The sequence below is a fragment of the Dryobates pubescens genome, chromosome 24, assembly GCF_014839835.1.
Source record: "Dryobates pubescens isolate bDryPub1 chromosome 24, bDryPub1.pri, whole genome shotgun sequence".
Lineage (NCBI taxonomy): Eukaryota > Metazoa > Chordata > Aves > Piciformes > Picidae > Dryobates > Dryobates pubescens.
Window position 1 is genome coordinate 16,239,422 of NC_071635.1, and position 22,779 is coordinate 16,262,200.

Sequence of the window (22,779 nt, forward strand, 5' to 3'; positions counted from 1 at the left end):
TCAGCCCCCACCTCCAGCCCTGCCTCCAGCTCTGCTGTCCCCAGCAGGAGAAGGACACTCAGCTGCTGGAGAGAGCCCAGAGGAGGCCACAAAGATGCTCCAGGCCTCTACTTCATCCTTCTGGGCTGCAGCCAGGGGAGTGTTGGGCAGCAGAGCAAGAGAGGGGATCCTGCCCCTGGGCTCTGCTCTGCTCAACCCCCACCTCCAGCCCTGCCCCCAGAGGGGATCCTGCCCCTGGGCTCTGCTCTGCTCAGCCCCCACCTCCAGCCCTGCCTCCAGAGGGGATCCTGCCCCTGGGCTCTGCTCTGCTCAGCCCCCACCTCCAGCCCTGCCTCCAGAGGGGATCCTGCCCCTGGGCTCTGCTCTGCTCAGCCCCCACCTCCAGCCCTGCCTCCAGAGGGGATCCTGCCCCTGGGCTCTGCTCTGCTCAGCCCCCACCTCCAGCCCTGCCCCCAGAGGGGATCCTGCCCCTGGGCTCTGCTCTGCTCAGCCCCCACCTCCAGCCCTGCCTCCAGAGGGGATCCTGCCCCTGGGCTCTGCTCTGCTCAGCCCCCACCTCCAGCCCTGCCTCCAGAGGGGATCCTGCCCCTGGGCTCTGCTCTGCTCAGCCCCCACCTCCAGCCCTGCCTCCAGAGGGGATCCTGCCCCTGGGCTCTGCTCTGCTCAGCCCCCACCTCCAACCCTGCCTCCAGAGGGAATCCTGCCCCTGGGCTCTGCTCTGCTCAACCCCCACCTCCAACCCTGCCTCCAACTCTGGGGTTCCCAGCAGCAGAGGGAGTCCAGAGGAGGCCACAGAGATGCTGCCAGGGCTGGAGCAGCTCTGCTGGGAGCACAGGCTGAGGGAGCTGGGGCTGTGCAGCCTGCAGAGGAGAAGGCTCCAGGGGCTCCTCAGAGCTGCCTCCCAATACCTGAAGGGATCCTGCAGGGAGGCTGCAGAGGAACAGGCAAAGAGGGAAGGGTTTGAAGCTGAGGCAGAGCAGGGTGAGAGTGGGGCTGAGGAAGAAGTTGTCTTTGAGAGGTGTCCCTGCCCATGGCAGGAGGTTGGGGGAGATGCCCTGGAAGGTCCCTTCCAGCCTGAGCCCTTCCGTGGTTCAATGCCGAAGCATCAGGCTGCTGCCACTGCAGGGCAGTGTCCTCCCCCAGGGGGCCTCCAGAGGCCAGGCTGTGCGGAGCAGGCAGCTGGAGCTTGGTGCTGCTGCCAGACTGGCCTCCTCCATGGTCACCTGAAGCAGTGCTCAGAGCTGGAGGCTGTGCTGTGGAGATCCCTTGGCCGATCGCAGCAGGAGGTCACTGGGCTGCCTGCTGAGGTTCAGTGTGGTTAGCTGGTTGTGGGGCAAGAGTGTGCAGCTGAAGGGGAGCAGGGGCTGAGGTGTGAGCCAGCTGGGAGCCTGGGAGGTGACAGAGCTTAGGAGCAGGCCACTCCCTGCCTTGGGCAAGCTCAGCAGCCTCCTTGCTGGGGAGTGCAGCTTGGTGTTGCACAACAGCCACCCCAGGAGCTTGAGCAGACCCGTGGGTGAGCAAGGGTTGGTCACTCTCACTCAAACACATCAGGAGGCAGCACCTAGCAAAGCCCAAGGAGCCCCTGCTCAGGGGGCTGCAACTGCTGGGGGTGGGGGGGAGGAAAGTGCAAAGCAAACAGGCAGCTGGGGCCTGGGAGTCCCTCCCAGGAGCTGAGTGGCAAACCTCTGTGGGCAAGGCTGAGGCAAGAGCTGATGACTCACTGCCCATCCTTCTGAGCCCAGCTCACTGCTTGCCAGGCTGAGAAAGAAGAGCTTGGCACTGAGGGTGGGGAGACACTGGCACAGCTTGCCCCAGGCAGGTTGTGGCTGTCCCCTCCCTGGAAGGGTTCAAGGCCAGGTTGGATGAGGCCCTGAGCAAGCTGGGGCTGGTGGGAGGTGTTGGATGTGCTTCAGGAGGGCTGCAGAACCTCCCCTGTGGGGCCAGGCTGGGAGAGCTGGGGCTGGGCAGCCTGGGTTCAAGAAGGCTCCAGGGAGAGCTCAGAGCAGCCTTCCAGTACCTGAAGGGCTCCAGGAGAGCTGGGGAGGGACTTGGCCAAGGGCTGGGAGTGCCAGGCTGAGGAACAATGGCTTGGAGCTGGGAGAGGAGAGACTGAGAGTGGAGAGGAGGAAGGAATTGTTGGCAGTGAGGCTGGGGAGACTCTGGCACAGGCTGCCCAGGGAGGCTGTGGCTGCCTCCTGCCTGGAGGTGTCCAAGACCAGGCTGGATGTGGCTGTGAGCAAGCTGGGGCTGGGGGGAGGTGTCCCTGCCCATGGCAGGGGCTTGGAACTGGAAGAGCTTTGGGGTCCCTGCCAAGCCAAGCCATGCTGTGAGCCTGGCAGCATTGTCAGTGCCTAGGACACAGAGCAGTCCCTGCACAGAGCCTCTGCTCTCAGCTGCCTGCTGCTGGGCAGCCTTGGAGCTGGGGAACCTTGGACTCTGGGGCTTAAACTTGACCAGAAAAAACCCCACCTCTGCTCCCCAAAACTACAGAGGGATTGAAGTGACATGTGGCCTACTTCTGCTTTAGCTTCTCTTGGCTCCAGCTCTGCTGCTCAGCACACAGCTCTGAGGAGCTGCCTCTCGTGGCAAAGGAGAAGGTTCTCCTGGCCAGGCTCAGCCCTGCCAAGCCTTTCCCTCACAGCAGATGTTTCCCATCCAGGAAGAGTGGAGTTTAGAGTGGAAAGAATGAGAGAGATTTAGTTACAGCTGGGCTGCTCTGGAGGGCTTGGCTTGAACAGAGAGGCAAAGAAACTCAGAGGGAGCCTCCCAAGGAGCTCAGGCTGCAGCCCTTCCACTCTGCACTGTCAGTGCAGACACAGCAGGGATGGAGCCTCCCAAGGAGCTCAGGCTGCAGCCCTTCCACTCTGCACTGTCAGTGCAGACACAGCAGGGATGGAGCCTCCCAAGGAGCTCAGGCTGCAGCCCTTCCACTCTGCACTGTCAGTGCAGACACAGCAGGGATGGAGCCTCCCAAGGAGCTCAGGCTGCAGCCCTTCCACTCTGCACTGTCAGTGCAGACACAGCAGGGATGGAGCCTCCCAAGGAGCTCAGGCTGCAGCCCATCCACTCTGCACTGTCAGTGCAGACACAGCAGGGATGGAGCCTCCCAAGGAGCTCAGGCTGCAGCCCTTCCACTCTGCACTGTCAGTGCAGACACAGCAGGGATGGAGCCTCCCAAGGAGCTCAGGCTGCAGCCCTTCCCCTCTGCACTGTCAGTGCAGACACAGCAGGGATGGAGCCTCCCAAGGAGCTCAGGCTGCAGCCCTTCCCCTCTGCACTGTCAGTGCAGACACAGCAGGGATGGAGCCTCCCAAGGAGCTCAGGCTGCAGCCCATCCACTCTGCACTGTCAGTGCAGACACAGCAGGGATGGAGCCTCCCAAGGAGCTCAGGCTGCAGCCCTCAAGCCCTCAAGAAGGCTCCAGGGAGACTTCAGAGCTGCCTCTCAATACCTGAAGGGATCCTGCAGGAAGGCTACAGAGGAACTGCTCCTGATGGGGTCTGGAGCCAGGCCAAGGGGGAAGGGTTTGGAGCTGAGGCAGAGCAGGGTGAGAGTGGAGCTGAGGAAGAAGTTGTCCTTGAGAGGTGTCCCTGCCCATGGCAGGAGGTTGGGGGAGATGGCCTGGTAGATTGGGGACAGTTGGATAGAAACTGAGAGCAGAGTCAGGGCCTGCTTGTGATGTGCCAGGAGATGGAACTTGGTCATCTAAGGTGAGCCATGGAGTCATAGAATGGTTTGGATTGGAAGGGACCTTAGGGATCATCCAGTTCTAACCCCCCTGAACCTGTGGCCTCCTCTGGAAGCCTCCCCACCAGCTCCAGGTCCTTCTTGTGCTGGGGGCCCCAGAGCTGGAGGCAGTGCTGCAGGTGGGGGCTGAGCAGAGCAGAGGGGCAGGATCCCCTCTCTGGCTCTGCTGGCAGTGCTGCTTTGGAGGTGTGGAAGAAGCAGAGCCAGGATGGGGACACAATTGGTATGATTCAGGAAGCTGCTGACAAAGGAGGGGGGAAAAACCAAAGCCATTTAGAATTTCCCTTCTGGGTTTGTGTTCCCCTTCCCTCCTTTGGCTTCCAAGTCAGTTCAGCAGGCTTGAAACACCCCCAGCTGCTGAACCTCCTGGGAAAGAAGAGCTCTGATTCCACCTAGAGATGTTTCTGAGCAGGAGCCCCAGGGTCATGTGTGGATTCTTGCCTCCCTCCAAGGCTTGGGAGCATTTGCAGACCACATCTCCTCCAGCTGCCCAGGGCTCTGGGCCTTCAATGGCCAGGGTGGGCAACTCAGTGCTAGATCAGAGATCACAGAGCTGGCAGGGCTGGGAGGGACCCCAAGGCTCAGCCAGCCCCAGCCCCCTGCCCTGGGCAGGGACACCTCACACCACAGCAGGTTGCTCACAGCCACCTCCAGCCTGGCTGCAAACACCTCCAGCCAGGAGGCTTCCACCACCTCCCTGGGCAGCCTGGGCCAGGCTCTCACCACCCTCCTGGCCAACAACTTCTTCCTCACAGCCAATCTCCAGCTCCCCACTTCTACTTCTGCTCCAGCCCCCCCAGTCCTGTCCCTCCCTCACCCCCCAGAGCAGAGGGGCAGGATCCTCTCCCTCCACTTCTGGCAATGGGCACTGGCAGCAAGATGACAGAGCAACCCCTGGGCAGGGGCTGGGGGGGAGGCTGGCTTCAGGCCTTCCCAAAGGCTGTTTGCAGCCTTCTGGGCTTCCCAACACAGAATTCTCCTCCCAGCTGGAGCTCTGGGGCCAGCTCTGCAGCCTCTGTGCCAGGAAGGCTCTGGAGGGGCTGGAAGGTGTCCAGAGCAGGGCCAGGAGGAGGAGCAGAGGGCTGGAGCTGCTCTGAGCACAGCCTGAGAGAGTTGGGGTTGTGCAGGCTGCAGAGGAGAAGGCTCCCAGGAGACCTTCTGGTGGCCTCCCAGGAGCTGCAGGGGGCTGCAAGAGAGCTGGGGAGGGACTTTGGAGGGGGTGAGGGAGGGACAGGACTGGGGGGGCTGGAGCAGAAGTAGAAGTGGGGAGCTGGAGCTTGGCTGTGAGGAAGAAGTTGTTGGCCAGGAGGGTGGTGAGAGCCTGGCCCAGGCTGCCCAGGGAGGTGGTGGCAGCCTCCTGGCTGGAGGTGTTTGCAGCCAGGCTGGAGGTGGCTGTGAGCAACCTGCTGTGGTGTGAGGTGTCCCTGCCCAGGGCAGGGGGCTGGGGCTGGCTGAGCCTTGGGGTCCCTTCCAGCCCTGTGGTTCCCTGGCTCTCTGACTGCCTGCTTCCCCCTTGCAGAGCCCCTCAGAAGGTACAAGTCCTACCACAGTGATGTCTACAGCACTTCCAGTGAAAGCCCCTCTGTGATTTCTTCAGAGCCAGATTTCAGGCAAGGTAAGGCCATGAGAAGCAAGACCCCCACCCCCAAGCACACAAAACCCACCCCACCCTGTAAAGGCCCTCCCAAACCCAGCCCCACAGCCCTCCAGAAGAGCTGCACCACAAGGTTGGAAATGACCTCCCAGATCCCCCAGTCCAACCTTCTACCCATGGACCCAACAATTCCTCCAGCCATGGGGACTCCACCACCTCCCTGGGCAGCCCCTGCCCATCCCTGACCATTCTTGCAGCAGAGAAATTCTTCCTCATCTCCAATCTCAGCCTCCTCTGGGGCAGCTTGAGGTCATTTGCCCCTCGTTGTCTCATCAGTTACTTGGGAGAGGAGGCCAGCACTGCCTGCACCCCAACCCCCCCTCAGGCAGCTGCAGAGAGCAGTGAGTATCACAGCATCACAGCATCACCAAGGCTGGAAGAGACCTCAGAGATCAGCAACTCCAACCTGGCACCACAGACCTCATGGCTAAGCCATGGCTCCAAGTGCCACATCCAAGCCCCTCCTGAACACCTCCAGGGCTGGGGACTCCACCACCTCCCTGGGCAGCTCATCCCAGTGGCCAATTCCTCTTGCTGGGAAGAACTTTCTCCTCCCCTCCAGCCTCAACCTCCCCTGGCACAGCTTGAGACTGTGTCCTCTTGTTCTGCTGCTGGGGGCCTGGCAGAAGAGACCAACCCCCAGCTGGCTCCAACCTCCCTGCAGGGAGTTGCAGAGAGCAAGAAGGTCTCCCCTGAGCCTCCTCTTCTGCAGGCTAAGCAACCCCAGCTCCCTCAGCCTCTCCTCACAGGGCTGTGCCCCAGCCCCCTCCCCAGCCTTGTGCCCCAGACCCCTCCCCAGCTTTGTTGCCCTTCTCTGGACACCTTCCAGCAGCTCAACCTCTTTCCTACCCTCAGGAGCCCAGAGCTGGACACAGGACTCAAGCTGTGGCCTCAGCAGTGCTGAGCACAGGGCACAAGGACTTCCCTGCTCCTGCTGGCCACACTCTGCCTGACCCAGGCCAGGCTGCCCTTGGCCTTCTTGGCCCCCTGGGCACACTGCTGGCTCCTCTTCAGCTGCTCTCCCCCAGCACCCCCAGGTCCCTCTCTGCCTGGCTGCTCTCAGCCCCTCTGCCCCCAGCCTGTGGCACTGCCTGGGGTTGCTGTGGCCAAAGTGCAGCCCCTGGCACCTGGATGTGTTCAATCTCCTGCCCTTGGCCTCTGTCCCTCTGCCCAGCCTGGCCAGGTCCCTCTGCAGAGCTCTGCTGCCCTCTCACAGCTCAGCTCCTGCCCCCAGCTTGCTGTCAGCTGCACATTCCCTGCTGATGGACTCCATCCCCTGCTCCAGATCATCAATGAAGATATTGCTCAGGCTGGGGCCCAGCCCTGCTCCCTGGGGCACACCACTGGTGCCTGGCTGCCAGCTGGCTGTGGCACCATTCACCACCACTCTCTGGGCTCAGCCTCCAGCCAGTTCCTCACCCAGCTCAGAGCTGCTGCCCAAGCCACGAGCTGACAGCTTGGAAAGCAGTTTGCTGTGGAGGTCTTCCCTCCAGCCTGACCCCCCCCAGCTCCCTCATAGCCCAGGGGCTCCAGCCCCTTCTGATTGCCCTGCTCTGGGCAGGCTCCAGCCCCTCAATGTCCTTCCTGCAGTGAGGGCCCAGAGCTGAACCCAGCACTCAGCGCTGAGCACCGGGGAACGATCACCTCCCTGTCCCTGCTGCCCACCCTGCTTCTGACCCAGGCCAGCAGCCCTTGGCTTGTGGAGAGGCTTCCTGTGCCTGCTGTGTTGGGCAGCAGGCAGTAACCTTGGGGTCTGGGTTTGGCAGTGAGAAGAAATGAAGGCTACAAGAGGGACGATGGCAGCGGAGCCGTGCCGGGCACCGACGACCTCTCCACGTCCAGTCAGGCTCATTCTCAGCGGGCAAGGTAAGCCCTGGGGGAAGCTGTTCTGCCTTGAGCTCCTTCCTCCTTGTCCAGGGAAGTGTTCTCAGTCTTTGCACTCCCACCTCAGCCTCTGGCTGAGGTTGCAGACGTGGCCCCCTGCCCTTGAAAGCCGAGAGCATTTCGGAGTGGCCTGTTGGAGCCTGCAGGAGGAGCCTCCTGCTGCTGTGTGTGCTGCAGGGGGAAGCTTTGCAGGGTGGGCTCCACACTCACTTCAGAGAATCACAGAATCAATTAGCTGGGCAAAGACCTCTGAGGTCATCAGGGCCAACCATTAACTCACCACTGCCAGGTGCTGGGAGCCCTGGGGCTGCTTAGCCTGGAGAGGAGATGGCTGAGAGGGCAGCTGATGAATGGTGATAGGGTGGAGGGGCAAGCAGCAGGGGCCAGGCTCTGCTCAGTGGTGCCCTGGGACAGGCCAAGGGGCAGTGGGCACAGACTGGGAGCCAGGAGGTTCCACCTCAGCAGGAGGAGAAACTGCTTTGGGGTGAGGCTGCTGGAGCCTGGAGCAGGCTGCCAGAGAGGTTGTGGAGTCTCCTGCTCTGGAGAGCTTCCAACCCCCCCTGGATGTGCTCCTGGGTGCCCTGCCCTGGGTGCCCTGCTCTGGCAGGGGGGGTTGGACCTGGATGATGTCTGGAGGTCCCTTCCAACCCCCACTGCTGTGTGATTCTGTGACTCTGGGAAGTACTCTGTCCAGTTGCTGCAGCTGTCAGGGGGTCAGGGCCTGTCTTCTGCTGGGAAGTGCTGAGTGGTTTTGTTTCCATTCCTCTGCTTTGAAAGAAAGTTCTGGCAGTGATTGAGAGAGATCCACTTGTGGTTTGTAATGCAGGGAGGAAGTGATGGTGTGCTTGTTGAGAGTCAGAGAGCCACAGAGCTGCCAGGGCTGGGAGGGACCCCAAGGCTCAGCCAGCCCCAGCCCCCTGCCCTGGGCAGGGACACCTCACACCACAGCAGGTTGCTCACAGCCACCTCCAGCCTGGCTGCAAACACCTCCAGCCAGGAGGCTTCCACCACCTCCCTGGGCAGCCTGGGCCAGGCTCTCACCACCCTCCTGGCCAACAACTTCTTCCTCACAGCCAAGCTCCAGCTCCCCACTTCTATTTTGCTCCAGCCCCCTAGTCCTGTGACAACCCAGTACCCTCCCCAGCTCTCTTGCAGCCCCCTGCAGCTCCTGGGAGGCCACCAGAAGGTCTCCTGGGAGCCTTCTCCTCTGCAGCCTGCACAACCCCAACTCTCTCAGGCTGTGCTCAGAGCAGCTCCAGCCCTCTGCTCCTCCTCCTGGCCCTGCTCTGGACACCTTCCAGCCCCTCCAGAGCCTTCCTGGCACAGAGGCTGCAGAGCTGGCCCCAGAGCTCCCGAGCACAGCTCCAGGCCAGGCTGGAGGTGGCTGTGAGCAACCTGCTGTGGTGTGAGGTGTCCCTGCCCATGGCAGGGGGTTGGAACTGGCTGAGCCCTGAGCTCCCAACCCTGACAGTTGTATGAAGGTGTGATTCTCTGATTATGGGCTGGGATAACAAAGTACAGTATCCTGTGTCCACCCCCTTGCTCCCCTGGAGCAGTTGCTCCCTGTGGTAGGACAGTTGGCCTTACCCAACAGCAGCCAGCTCCAGATGTGTCCTTGCCAAAGCCACCTGTGCCTCCAGCAGAGGGCCTGGCTTGGGATCTGAGGGAGTGTGCCTTTCAGCTGCAGAGTGAGGCTCTTCAGGTTCCTCAGCCTGCACAGCTCCTGTGCTCTGGGGGAGCTGGGCTGCTCCTGAGCCAGCAGGAGACTCAGGTGGTGCCCACAGGGCATGCTCCAACCTCCCCCTTGCTCTGTGGCTGCTGGTGTCCTTTAGGCTTCCTGGAGTGCTTCCCTCCTGCCACTGTGGCTCCTCTTTGCTTCCTGGACTCCTTCTTCTTGCCCTCTGTGGCTGTTTTCTGTGTCTGCCTTTACTGCTTCTTCCTTTCTCTCTCCAGGAGCAGCAGCTGGCTCGGAGCTCTCCCTTCTCTTTGCCTTCTCTTCCCACTGGATTTCACTCCCATGCCCTCCCTGCCTGCCCCCAAATCCACCACTCTCAGTCAGCTCCTGAGCTTTCCACTGCACTAAGCACTAGGGACTGCCTGCCTGCTTCCCTTCTTCCACCTCCCTTCTCTGACCCAGTGCCTGCTCACTTCTTGGTAAGTACACTGGGGAGGAGTTTGGCTGCTTCCCCCTTCTGCAAGGGCTCAGCCTCCCAGCTTCTCCTGCTGCCATCAGGTGAAGGAGGGGCTCTGAGGGGCTGTGTGCAGCCAGGCAGGGAGGAGAGTGGAGGGTAGCAGCCAGGGCCCCCCAGGAAAGATGCTTCTGTGGTGTTATCCCCTGGGGGGGAGCTTGATTTGGGGTTGGTGGTGGTGTGGAGTCTGAACGCTGTGGGAGAGCTCTGCCTGTGTCTGTCCACAGCATCTCCTCCTCTGTGCACTGAGAGATCCATTCCTGCCCTGGCATGGCATGGAATGGCATGGCATGGAGTAGAATGGCATGGGTTGGAATGGAATGGCATGGCATGGAATGGAATGGAGTGGAGTGGAATGGAATGGAATAGAATGGGATGGAATGGAATGGAATGGAATGGAATGGAATGGAATGGCATGCCATGGAATGGGATGGGATGGAATGGAATGGGATGGAATGGAATGGAATGGAATGGAATGGAATGGAATGGAATAGAATGGGATGGAATGGAATGGAATGGAATGGAATGGAATGGAATGGAATGGCATGCCATGGAATGGGATGGGATGGAATGGAATGGAATGGAATGGAATAGAATGGGATGGAATGGAATGGAATGGAATAGAATGGGATGGAATGGAATGGAATGGCATGCCATGGAATGGGATGGGATAGAATGGAATGGAATGGGATGGAATGGAATGGAATGGAATGGAATGGAATGGAATGGAATGGAATGGAATGGAATAGAATGGGATGGAATGGAATGGAATGGCATGCCATGGAATGGGATGGGATGGAATGGAATGGAATAGAATAGAATGGAATGGAATGGAATGGAATGGGATGGGATGGAATGGAATGGAATGGAATAGAATGGAATGGAATAGAATGGCATGCCATGGAATGGAATGGAATGGGATGGGATGGAATGGAATGGAATGGAATGGAATGGAATGGCATGGAATGGCATGCCATGGAATGGAATGGAATGGGATGGAATGGAATGGCATGGAATGGCATGCCATGGAATGGGATGGAATGGAATGGAATAGAATGGAATGGAATGGAATGGAATAGAATAGAATGGAATGGAATGGGATGGAATGGAATGGAATGGAATGGCATGGAATGGAATGGCATGCCATGGAATGGGATGGAATGGAATGGAATAGAATGGAATGGAATGGAATGGAATAGAATAGAATGGAATGGAATGGGATGGAATGGAATGGAATGGCATGCCATGGAATGGGATGGGATGGAATGGAATGGAATAGAATGGAATAGAATGCAGTAGAATGGAATAGAATAGAATAGAACAGAACAGAATAGAACAGAACAGAATGAACCAGCTTGGAAAAGACCTCAGAGCTCATCCAGTCCAAGCTGGCACCCAACCCCTCCTGACAACTCAACCATGGCTCCAAGTGCCACATCCAAGCCCCTCTTGAACACCTCCAGGGCTGGGGACTCCACCACCTCCCTGGGCAGCTCATCCCAGTGGCCAATTCCTCTTGCTGGGAAGAACTTTCTCCTCCCCTCCAGCCTCAACCTCCCCTGGCACAGCTTGAGACTGTGTCCTCTTGTTCTGCTGCTGGGGGCCTGGCAGAAGAGACCAACCCCCAGCTGGCTCCAACCTCCCTGCAGGGAGTTGCAGAGAGCAAGAAGGTCTCCCCTGAGCCTCCTCTTCTGCAGGCTAAGCAACCCCAGCTCCCTCAGCCTCTCCTCACAGGGCTGTGCCCCAGACCCCTCCCCAGCCTTGTGCCCCAGACCCCTCCCCAGCTTTGTTGCCCTTCTCCTGACACCTTCCAGCAGCTCAACATGGAAGCTAAAGCCTCCATCACAGAGACAGAGAATTGTTTTGGTTGGAAGAGGCCTTGAAGATCACCCAGTCCAAGCCTCAACCCCCCCATGGCCACCAAAGCCTGGCCCCAAGAGCCATGGCCACAGGGTTCTGGAGCACCCCCAGGGCTGGGGACTCCACCACCCCCCTGGAAGCATTCACAGAAATATTCCAAGCTCTGCTCCTGCTCAGGGGCAAAAAACTGAGGGAGTAAATAATGCTGCTGGGCAGGGCTGGTGCCCTGGGCTTGGAGTCTCAGCCATTCCCAAGGCATCCATCCATGGATCCCATCCTGCAGGGCTGGTGCCCTGGGCTTGGAGTCTCAGCCATTCCCAAGGCATCCATCCATGGATCCCTTCCTGCAGGGCTGATTCCCTGTGCTTGGAGTCTCAGCCATTCCCAAGGCATCCATCCATGGATCCCTTCCTGCAGGGCTGATTCCCTGTGCTTGGAGTCTCAGCCATTCCCAAGGCATCCATCCATGGATCCCTTCCTGCAGGGCTGATTCCCTGTGCTTGGAGTCTCAGCCATTCCCAAGGCATCCATCCATGGATCCCTTCCTGCAGGGCTGGTGCCCTGTGCTTGGGGTCTCAGCCATTCCCAAGGCATCCATCCATGGATCCCATCCTGCAGGGCTGATTCCCTGTGCTTGGAGTCTCAGCCATTCCCAAGGCATCCATCCATGGATCCCATCCTGCAGGGCTGATTCCCTGTGCTTGGAGTCTCAGCCATTCCCAAGGCATCCATCCATGGATCCCATCCTGCAGGGCTGATTCCCTGTGCTTGGAGTCTCAGCCATTCCCAAGGCATCCATCCATGGATCCCACCCTGCAGGGCTGGTGCCCTGTGCTTGGAGTCTCAGCCATTCCCAAGGCATCCATCCATGGATCCCATCCTGCAGGGCTGGTGCCCTGGCTGTGGGGTGGGAGGTGTTTTGGGGCTGCCTGTGTTTCCCAGTGCTTGACAACTGCCTCCTGGCTTCTGGGCTGTGACCTGCAGAGGCCTTTCAGGCAGCAGAATGCCTTCCATGGGCCAGTGCCTTCCATGCCCTCCAATGCCCTCCATGGGCCAGTGCCTTCCATACCCTGCAATGCCTTCCATGGACCAGTGCCTTCCATGGGCCAGTGCCTTCCATGGACCAGTGCCTTCCATGGGCCAGTGCCTTCCATGGACCAGTGCCTTCCATGGACCAGTGCCTTCCATGGACCAGTGCCTTCCATGGACCAGTGCCTTCCATGGACCAGTGCCTTCCATGGGCCAGTGCCTTCCATACCCTGCAATGCCTTCCATGGGCCAGTGCCTTCCATGGGCCAGTGCCTTCCATGGACCAGTGCCTTCCATGGACCAGTGCCTTCCATGGACCAGTGCCTTCCATGGGCCAGTGCCTTCCATACCCTGCAATGCCTTCCATGGACCAGTGCCTTCCATGGGCCAGTGCCTTCCATGGGCCAGTGCCTTCCATGGACCAGTGCCTTCCATGGACCAGTGCCTTCCATGCCCTCCAATGCCTTCCATGAGCCAGTGCCTTCCATGGACCAGTGCCTTCCATGGACCAGTGCCTTCCATGCCCTCCAATGCCTTCCATGCCCTCCAGTGCCTTCCATACCCTGCAATGCCTTCCATACCCTCCAGTGCCTTCCATACCCTCCAGTGCCTTCCATGCCCTCCAGTGCCTTCCATGCCCTCCAATGCCTTCCATACCCTCCAGTGCCTTCCATACCCTCCAGTGCCTTCCATACCCTCCAATGCCTTCCATGCCCTCCAGTGCCTTCCATGCCCTCCAATGCCTTCCATACCCTCCAATGCCTTCCATGCCCTCCAGTGCCTTCCATGCCCTCCAATGCCTTCCATACCCTCCAGTGCCTTCCATGCCCTCCAATGCCTTCCATACCCTCCAGTGCCTTCCATACCCTCCAGTGCCTTCCATACCCTCCAATGCCTTCCATACCCTCCAGTGCCTTCCATACCCTGCAATGCCTTCCATGCCCTCCAGTGCCTTCCATACCCTGCAATGCCTTCCATGCCCTCCAGTGCCTTCCATACCCTCCAATGCCTTCCATGCCCTCCAGTGCCTTCCATGCCCTCCAATGCCTTCCATGCCCTCCAATGCCTTCCATACCCAGTGCCTTCCATGCCCTCCAATGCCTTCCATGCCCTCCAATGCCTTCCATACCCAGTGCCTTCCATGCCCTCCAATGCCTTACATACCCAATGCCCTCCCTGCCCTCTGCTGCCTCCCTGCCCTCTGATGCCCTCCCTGCCCTCTGCTGCCTCCCTGCCCTCTGATGCCTCCCTGCCCTCTGATGCCCTCCCTGCCCTCTGCTGCCTCCCTGCCCTGATGCCCTCCCTGCCCTCTGCTGCCCTCCCTGCCCTCTGCTGCCTCCCTGCCCTCTGCTGCCCTCCCTGCCCTCTGATGCCCTCTCTGCCCCCTGCAGGCCCCAGGAAGCAGCCCCTGAGGGCAGCCTGCTGAGCCAGGGAGCGATGCTGAAGCGGCAGGAGGAGGAGATGCTGCAGCTGCAGGCCAGAGTGGCTCTCAGGCACTCCAGGCCCAACCACTACCCAGGAGATGCCCTGAGGTCCTCAGTGCTTGACATCACCAGAGACCCTCTGAGGGAGATAGCCCTGGAGACAGCCATGACACAGAGGAAACTGAGGGTAATGCCCTGGGCTCAGGGCAGCTCTTCTGTGCCTTCCAGCACAGCAGGGGCTTGGCTGCAGCCCTGCTGGGTGGCACCCTGGACTCAGCAGGTGGGACCCTGGCTCTTTGGTCCTGCCCTGGGAGGGGGAAGTGGTGCAGGCTGGGTGCCATCAGTGGCTCTGCAGCCTGAAGCAGTGCCAGCAGGTGCAAAAGCAGGCAGCAGGCCCTGAGGGCAGGCTGCAGAGCATCCAAGCAAGGGCAGGAGCTGGAGCTTCCCCCTGCCCCCCTCTGGGGCTTTGCAACCACTCCACCTTGCATCCTGCTGGAATATGGATGAGGCCCAGCAGCCCCAGAGGTCACTGCAGGAGCCAGCTGGGCTGGGAGAAGAGAGGCAGGGAGCACTGCTTTAGCCCTTGGCTTCACCCTGCAGGCTGCCCTCTCCTCACTCAGCTCTCTTGGGATGTGGAGGAGGCCCAAGGTTAAAGAGAGAGTGGGAGCCAGAGGGAAGAATGGCTTCCTGCCCTGCCCTGCTTGTAGCAGGGAGGTGGAACTCTTCTGGTAGCTTCTTCAGGGTGGCAGGGATGAGGAGAGCCTGGGAGGGCTGAGGGGAGCCTGGGAGGGCTGAGGGGAGCCTGGGAGGGCTGAGGGGAGCCTGGGAGGGCTGAGGAGAGCCTGGGAGGGCTGAGGGGAGCCTGGGAGGACTGAGGGGAGCCTGAGAGGACTGAGGAGAGCCTGAGAGGACTGAGGAGAGCCTGGGAGGACTGAGGGGAGCCTGGGAGGGCTGAGGAGAGCCTGGGAGGGCTGAGGGGAGCCTGGGAGGACTGAGGGGAGCCTGAGAGGACTGAGGAGAGCCTGGGAGGACTGAGGGGAGCCTGGGAGGGCTGAGGAGAGCCTGGGAGGGCTGAGGGGAGCCTGGGAGGGCTGAGGAGAGCCTGGGAGGGCTGAGGAGAGCCTGGGAGGACTGAGGGGAGCCTGGGAGGGCTGAGGGGAGCCTGGGAGGGCTGAGGAGAGCCTGGGAGGACTGAGGGGAGCCTGGGAGGGCTGAGGGGAGCCTGGGAGGGCTGAGGAGAGCCTGGGAGGGCTGAGGAGAGCCTGGGAGGACTGAGGGGAGCCTGGGAGGACTGAGGAGAGCCTGGGAGGGCTGAGGAGAGCCAGGGAGGGCTGAGGAGAGCCTGGGAGGGCTGAGGAGAGCCTGGGAGGGCTGAGGGGAGCCTGGGAGGGCTGAGGAGAGCCTGGGAGGGCTGAGGAGAGCCTGGGAGGACTGAGGGGAGCCTGGGAGGGCTGAGGAGAGCCAGGGAGGGCTGAGGAGAGCCTGGGAGGGCTGAGGAGAGCCAGGGAGGGCTGAGGAGAGCCTGGGAGGGCTGAGGAGAGCCTGGGAGGGCTGAGGAGAGCCTGGGAGGACTGAGGGGAGCCTGGGAGGACTGAGGAGAGCCTGGGAGGGCTGAGGAGAGCCAGGGAGGGCTGAGGAGAGCCTGGGAGGACTGAGGGCAGCCTGGGAGGACTGAGGGCAGCCTGGGAGGGCTGAGGGGAGCCTGGGAGGACTGAGGGCAGCCTGGGAGGGCTGAGGGGAGCCTGGGAGGGCTGAGGAGAGCCTGGGAGGGCTGAGGGGAGCCTGGGAGGACTGAGGGGAGCCTGGGAGGGCTGAGGGGAGCCTGGGAGGACTGAGGGCAGCCTGGGAGGGCTGAGGAGAGCCTGGGAGGGCTGAGGGGAGCCTGAGTGTCCTGCCCAGGTGCTGTCTCTCTCTCCAGCCCACAGCACTCTGAGCAGTCAGTCCTGCAGGCCTGAGCTCAGCAGGCTGGGCTCTCCACTGGCCCTTAGGAGGTTCCTAGGCTGCTGTTGTCCCTCTGGCAGCAGGCAGCAGCCACTGCAGCTCTTCCCTCCCAAAGGGAAGGGTAGGGCTGCTTCTGGGATGTGGTGCTGCAGTGGCCTGGGGACTTCCCTCAGCAGTCTGGACAGGGAAGCTGCCCAGAGGGACAGGGTGGGTTGTCAGAGCATCTGTTGGTCTGCAGGCAGGCAGGAGCTGGCCAGGAGCTCCCCTGCAACACAGCACAGAGGGTTAGGCTGGAGCAGTGGAGGCTTCAGGGGATGAGGCTCATGTGGCACAGGCACAGCTCTGCCAGGCTGGAAGAGGCCAGCAGTGCACTGGGGAGCAGCAGGGCTGGGCTTAGCCAGGCTCTCCTGCACTGCTGCCAGCTCCACCTTCACAGGGCAGCCCAGCAAGGTCCCAGCAAGCAGCCCCCAGCCCCCAGGGAGCAGGGGAGTGCAAAGGAGGGAGAGCAGCAGTGCCACAGCCACAGCTGGGTGGTGGGCACAGGCTCTGGCAGCATCAGAGCCTTGGCACTGCCAGTGCTGGGGGGGGAACTGTGTGCAGGGTTTGGCTCCCCCTTGGCATGAGCAGGGCAGGGGCAGGGTTTGGCTCCCCCTTGGCATGAGCAGGGCAGGGGCAGGGTTTGGTTCCCCCTTGGCATGAGCAGGGCAGGGGCAGGGTTTGGTTCCCCCTTGGCATGAGCAGGGCAGGGGCAGGGTTTGGTTCCCCCTTGGCAGGAGCAGGGCAGGGGCAGGGTTTGGTTCCCCCTTGGCATGAGCAGGGCAGGGGCAGGGTTTGGCTCCCCCTTGGCAGGGGCAGGGTTTGGTTCCCCCTTGGCATGAGCAGGGCAGGGGCAGGGTTTGGCTCCCCCTTGGCATGAGCAGGGCAGGGGCAGGGTTTGGTTCCCCCTTGGCATGAGCAGGGCAGGGGCAGGGTTTGGCTCCCCCTTGGCAGGAGCAGGGCAGGGGCAGGGTTTGGCTCCCCCTTGGCATGAGCAGGGCAGGGGCAGGGTTTGGCTCCCCCTTGGCAGGGGCAGGGTTTGGTTCCCCCTTGGCATGAGCAGGGCAGGGGCAGGGTTTGGCTCCCCCTTGGCAGGAGCAGGGCAGGGGCAGGGTTTGGCTCCCCCTTGGCAGGGGCAGGGTTTGGCTCCCCCTTGGCATGAGCAGGGCAGGGGCAGGGTTTGGCTCCCCCTTGGCATGAGCAGGGCAGGGGCAGGGTTTGGCTCCCCCTTGGCAGGGGCAGGGTTTGGCTCCCCCTTGGCAGGGGCAGGGTTTGGCTCCCCCTTGGCAGGGGCAGGGTTTGGCTCCCCCTTGGCAGGAGCAGGGCAGGGGCAGGGTTTGGCTCCCCCTTGGCAGGAGCAGGGCAGGGGCAGGGTTTGGCTCCCCCTTGGCATGAGCAGGGCAGGGGCAGGGTTTGGCTCCCCCTTGGCAGGGGCAGGGTTTGGTTCCCCCTTGGCATGAGCAGGGCAGGGGCAGGGTTTGGTTCCCCCTTGGCATGAGCAGGGCAGGGGCAGGGTTTGGCTCCCCCTTGGCATGAGCAGGGCAGGGGCAGGGTTTGGCTCCCCCTTGGCATGAGCAGGGCAGGGGCAGGGTTTGGCTCCCCCTTGGCAGGGGCAGGGCAGGGGCAGGGTTTGGCTCCCCCTTGGCAGGGGCAGGGCAGGGGCAGGGTTTGGCTCCCCCTTGGCAGGGGCAGGGTTTGGCTCCCCCTTGGCATGAGCAGGGCAGGGGCAGGGTTTGGCTCCCCCTTGGCAGGGGCAGGGCAGGGGCAGGGTTTGGCTCCCCCTTGGCAGGGGCAGGGTTTGGTTCCCCCTTGGCATGAGCAGGGCAGGGGCAGGGTTTGGTTCCCCCTTGGCAGGGGCAGGGTTTGGCTCCCCCTTGGCAGGGGCAGGGTTTGGCTCCCCCTTGGCAGGAGCAGGGCAGGGGCAGGGTTTGGCTCCCCCTTGGCAGGGGCAGGGTTTGGCTCCCCCTTGGCCCTGGCCTCAGCCCAGCTGCTCAGGGCTCCTTTGTGCTCTTGTTGCAGAATTTCTTTGGCCCTGAGTTTGTGAAGATGACCATTGAGCCCTTCATCTCCTTGGACCTCCCCAAGTCCATCCTGGTAAGCAGGGGGCTGCTTCAGCACCCAGGGGCACTCTGATAAACCCTGAAATCCAAGCAGATCACAGGATCACAGCTCCCAGGGTGCTGGGGGCTGGAAGGGAGCTCTGGAGATCACAGGATCACAGCTGCCAGGGTGCCAGGGGCTGGAAGGGAGCTGTGGAGAGCTTCCAGTGGCAGCCCCTGGCAGAGCAGGAGCAGAGGATCCAGCCCAGGGCACACAGAACACAGCCAGCCAGGGCTGCAGAGGCTCCACAGAAGGAGACTCCACAACCTCTCTGGGCAGCCTGCTCCAGGCCTCTGGCAGCCTCCCAGCCAAGAAGTTGCTCCTGATGCTGAGCTGGAAGCTCCTGGGCTGCACTTTCCATCCCTTGCCCCTTGGCCTGTGCCAGGGCACAGTGAGCAGAGGCTGTCCCTGTGCCTCCCTTCCTGCCCCCCAGCCCTCAGCTCCTGAGAGCCATTGCTCAGCTCCCTCTCAGCCTTCTGCTCTCCACACTCAGCACCCCCAGGGCTCTCAGCCTCTCCTCCCCAGGCAGTGCTGCAGTCCCTTCAGCAGCCTTGCAGCCTGCCTTGGCCTCTCTGCAGCAGCTCCCTGTCCCTCCTGAGCTGGGCAGCCCAGGGCTGGAGGCAATCTTGCAGGGGAGGTCTCAGCAGGGCAGAGCAGAGGGGGAGCAGAACCACCCTGGCCCTGCTGGATGCCCCCCAGGCCCCCCTTGGCCTCCTTGCCCCCCAGGGCACCTTGCTGCCCCCTGGGCTGCTTTCTTTCCCTGCCTGCAGAGCAAGAAGGGGAAGAGTGAGGACAGCAGGCGCAAGGTCAGCGTCCTGATCCTGAGTGGGCAGAAGCTGGAGCTGACCTGTGACACCAAAACCATCTGCAAGGATGTCTTTGACATGGTGGTTGCCCACATTGGCTTGGTGGAGCATCACCTCTTTGGCCTGGCTACTCTGAGAGGTAAGGACCACAGGCTCACAGAAGGGTTGGGCTTGGGAGGGACCTCACAGCTGGGCACAGGAGTCCAGGACCAAGGGCAAGGTCCTGCAGCTGGGGCAGGGCAGTCCCAGGCCCTGATCCAGGCTGGGCAGGGACTGGCTGCAGAGCAGCCCTGGAGGAAAGGCCTTGGGGGTGCTGGGGGAGGAGAAGCTCCCCAGGAGCCAGCAGGGAGCACTTGCAGCCCAGAGAGCCAAGCAGAGCCTGGGCTGCAGCAAGAGAAGTGTGGCCAGCAGGGCCAGGGAGGGGATTCTGCCCCTCTGCTCCACTCTGCTGAGCCCACAGCTGCAGCTCTGGGGCCAGCTCTGCAGCCTCTGTGCCAGGAAGGCTCTGGAGGGGCTGGAAGGTGTCCAGAGCAGGGCCAGGAGGAGGAGCAGAGGGCTGGAGCTGCTCTGAGCACAGCCTGAGAGAGTTGGGGTTGTGCAGGCTGCAGAGGAGAAGGCTCCCAGGAGACCTTCTGGTGGCCTCCCAGGAGCTGCAGGGGGCTGCAAGAGAGCTGGGGAGGGACTTTGGAGGGGGTGAGGGAGGGACAGGACTGGGGGGGCTGGAGCAGAACCAGAAGTGGGGAGCTGGAGCTTGGCTGTGAGGAAGAAGTTGTTGGCCAGGAGGGTGGTGAGAGCCTGGCCCAGGCTGCCCAGGGAGGTGGTGGAAGCCTCCTGGCTGGAGGTGTTTGCAGCCAGGCTGGAGGTGGCTGTGAGCAACCTGCTGTGGTGTGAGGTGTCCCTGCCCATGGCAGGGGGCTGGGGCTGGCTGAGCCTTGGGGTCCCTGCCAGCCCTGCCAGCTCTGTGACTCTATGATGGAAATGGCTGCTGGGAGCTGCAGCAGCAGGCAGGGTGCAGGCTGCAGTGCAGGCTGGCTGCTGGGAGCTGCAGCAGCAGGCAGGGTGCAGGCTGCAGTGCAGGCTGGCTGCTGGGAGCTGCAGCAGCAGGCAGGGTGCAGGCTGCAGTGCAGGCTGGCTGCTGGGAGCTGCAGCAGCAGGCAGGGTGCAGGCTGCAGTGCAGGCTGGCTGCTGGGAGCTGCCAGAAGCAGGCAGGGTGCAGGCTGCAGTGCAGGCTGGCTGCTGGGAGCTGCAGCAGCAGGCAGGGTGCAGGCTGCAGTGCAGGCTGGCTGCTGGGAGCTGCAGCAGCAGGCAGGGTGCAGGCTGCAGTGCAGGCTGGCTGCTGGGAGCTGCAGCAGCAGGCAGGGTGCAGGCTGCAGTGCAGGCTGGCTGCTGGGAGCTGCAGCAGCAGGCAGGGTGCAGGCTGCAGTGCAGGCTGGCTGCTGGGAGCTGCCAGAAGCAGGCAGGGTGCAGGCTGCAGTGCAGGCTGGCTGCTGGGAGCTGCAGCAGCAGGCAGGGTGCAGGCTGCAGTGCAGGCTGGCTGCTGGGAGCTGCCAGAAGCAGGCAGGGTGCAGGCTGCAGTGCAGGCTGGCTGCTGGGAGCTGCCAGAAGCAGGCAGGGTGCAGGCTGCAGTGCAGGCTGGCTGCTGGGAGCTGCAGCAGCAGGCAGGGTGCAGGCTGCAGTGCAGGCTGGCTGCTGGGAGCTGCAGCAGCAGGCAGGGTGCAGGCTGCAGTGCAGGCTGGCTGCTGGGAGCTGCAGCAGCAGGCAGGGTGCAGGCTGCAGTGCAGGCTGGCTGCTGGGAGCTGCAGCAGCAGGCAGGGTGCAGGCTGCAGTGCAGGCTGGCTGCTGGGAGCTGCAGCAGCAGGCAGGGTGCAGGCTGCAGTGCAGGCTGGCTGCTGGGAGCTGCAGCAGCAGGCAGGGTGCAGGCTGCAGTGCAGGCTGGCTGCTGGGAGCTGCAGCAGCAGGCAGGGTGCAGGCTGCAGTGCAGGCTGGCTGCTGGGAGCTGCAGCAGCAGGCAGGGTGCAGGCTGCAGTGCAGGCTGGCTGCTGGGAGCTGCAGCAGCAGGCAGGGTGCAGGCTGCAGTGCAGGCTGGCTGCTGGGAGCTGCAGCAGCAGGCAGGGTGCAGGCTGCAGTGCAGGCTGGCTGCTGGGAGCTGCTGGTTGCTGCTTTCAAGCCTGTCTCCTTCACTTCAAGCCCTGAAGGCTGAGGGGCTGCCTTCCTCCCCAGCAGGGCCTGATGCTGAGCATGGCTGAGCCCTGAGCTGCCTCCCAGCCCTGCCAGCTCTGTGACTCTGCCCTCCCCCAGGGCTCCCTTGGTGCCTGCTGTGCTCTGCTCCTTCCTCAGAGCCATCCTCACCCTTCCCAGCCCTCCCTGCTTGGCTTGAGTGTGTTTTGCCTTCCCTTGTGGCAGACAATGAGTTCTTCTTCGTTGACCCTGACCTGAAGCTGAGCAAAGTGGCTCCAGAGGGCTGGAAGGAAGAGCCCAAGAAGAAGAACAAAGCTCCTGTCAGCTTCACTCTCTTCTTCCGCATCAAGTTCTTCGTGGATGATGTCAGCCTGATCCAGTGAGTGAGACAGCACTGTGCCCCCCTGAGCCCCAGCCTCCTGCCTGCACCCTGCCTGCTGCCCCTGGGCTGGCCACACTGCCAAAGAGACCTCCTCAGCAAGGCCTTGGCCACCATCCCCCCAGCAAGCTCCTGGCCAAGCTGTCAGCCCCTGGCTGGCACAGCAGCTCTGAGCTGGGTGAGGAACTGGCTGGAGGCTGAGCCCAGAGAGTGGTGGTGAATGGTGCCACAGCCAGCTGGCAGCCAGGCACCAGTGCTGTGCCCCAGGGAGCAGGGCTGGGCCCCAGCCTGATCAATATCTTCATTGATGATCTGGAGGAGGGGATGGAGTCCATCAGCAGGGAATGTGCAGCTGACAGCAAGCTGGGGGCAGGAGCTGAGCTGTGAGAGGGCAGCAGAGCTCTGCAGAGGGACCTGGCCAGGCTGGGCAGAGGGGCAGAGGCCAAGGGCAGGAGATTGAACACAGCCAAGTGCCAGGGGCTGCACTTTGGCCACAGCAACCCCAGGCAGTGCCACAGGCTGGGGGCAGAGGGGCTGAGAGCAGCCAGGCAGAGAGGGACCTGGGGGTGCTGGGGGAGAGCAGCTGAAGAGGAGCCAGCAGTGTGCCCAGGGGGCCAAGAAGGCCAAGGGCAGCCTGGCCTGGGTCAGGCAGAGTGTGGCCAGCAGGAGCAGGGAAGTCCTTGTGCCCTGTGCTCAGCACTGCTGAGGCCACAGCTTGAGTCCTGTGTCCAGTTCTGGGCTCCTGAGGGTAGGAAAGAGGTTGAGCTGCTGGAAGGTGTCCAGAGAAGGGCAACAAAGCTGGGGAGGGGTCTGGGGCACAGGGCTGGGGAGGGGTCTGGGGCACAGCCCTGTGAGGAGAGGCTGAGGGAGCTGGGGTTGCTTAGCCTGCAGAAGAGGAGGCTCAGGGGAGACCTTCTTGCTCTCTGCAACTCCCTGCAGGGAGGTTGGAGCCAGCTGGGGGTTGGTCTCTTCTGCCAGGCCCCCAGCAGCAGAACAAGAGGACACAGTCTGCAGCTGTGCCAGGGAAGGTTTAGGCTTGAGGGGAGGAGGAAGTTGTACACAGAGAGATTGGCCACTGGGATGAGCTGCCCAGGGAGGTGGTGGAGTCCCCAGCCCTGGAGGTGTTCAGGAGGAGCCTGGATGGGGTGCTTGGTGCCATGGCTGAGTTGCTCAGGTGGGTTGGACTGGTTGCTGGGTTGGGCAGGATGATCTTGAAGGTCTCTTCCAGGCTGGTTGGTTCCTTTCCCAAGCCTGCTGTGGGGGTTTGTGCTCTGTGCTGTGTGTTCCCTGCTGCAGGCACAGCCTCACCTGCCACCAGTACTACCTCCAGCTGAGGAAGGACATCCTGGAGGACAGGATGCACTGTGATGATGAGACAGCCCTCTTGCTGGCATCCCTGGCTCTGCAGGCTGAGTATGGAGATTACCAGGCAGAGGTACAGTCATGCAGTCCACCCAAGAGAAGCTGGGAGAGAGGAGGCTCCCAGGAGACCTTCTGGTGGCCTCCCAGGAGCTGCAGGGGGCTGCAAGAGAGCTGGGGAGGGACTTTGGAG

At 62.1% G+C, this 22,779-nt stretch overlaps 1 protein-coding gene across 1 annotated transcript in view; it reads left to right on the forward strand.

Moving 5' to 3' along the window:
* PTPN13 (protein tyrosine phosphatase non-receptor type 13) overlaps positions 1 to 22,779 on the forward strand; it is a 161,889-nt gene that overhangs the window by 63,801 nt on the left and 75,309 nt on the right. Inside the window, exons 7-13 of the mRNA XM_054172520.1 lie at positions 5,267 to 5,362; positions 7,168 to 7,267; positions 13,755 to 13,974; positions 17,784 to 17,858; positions 18,635 to 18,809; positions 21,074 to 21,227; positions 22,524 to 22,662. Coding sequence (XP_054028495.1) covers positions 5,267 to 5,362; positions 7,168 to 7,267; positions 13,755 to 13,974; positions 17,784 to 17,858; positions 18,635 to 18,809; positions 21,074 to 21,227; positions 22,524 to 22,662 — 959 coding nt within the window. The remainder of the gene's footprint in view (positions 1 to 5,266; positions 5,363 to 7,167; positions 7,268 to 13,754; positions 13,975 to 17,783; positions 17,859 to 18,634; positions 18,810 to 21,073; positions 21,228 to 22,523; positions 22,663 to 22,779) is intronic.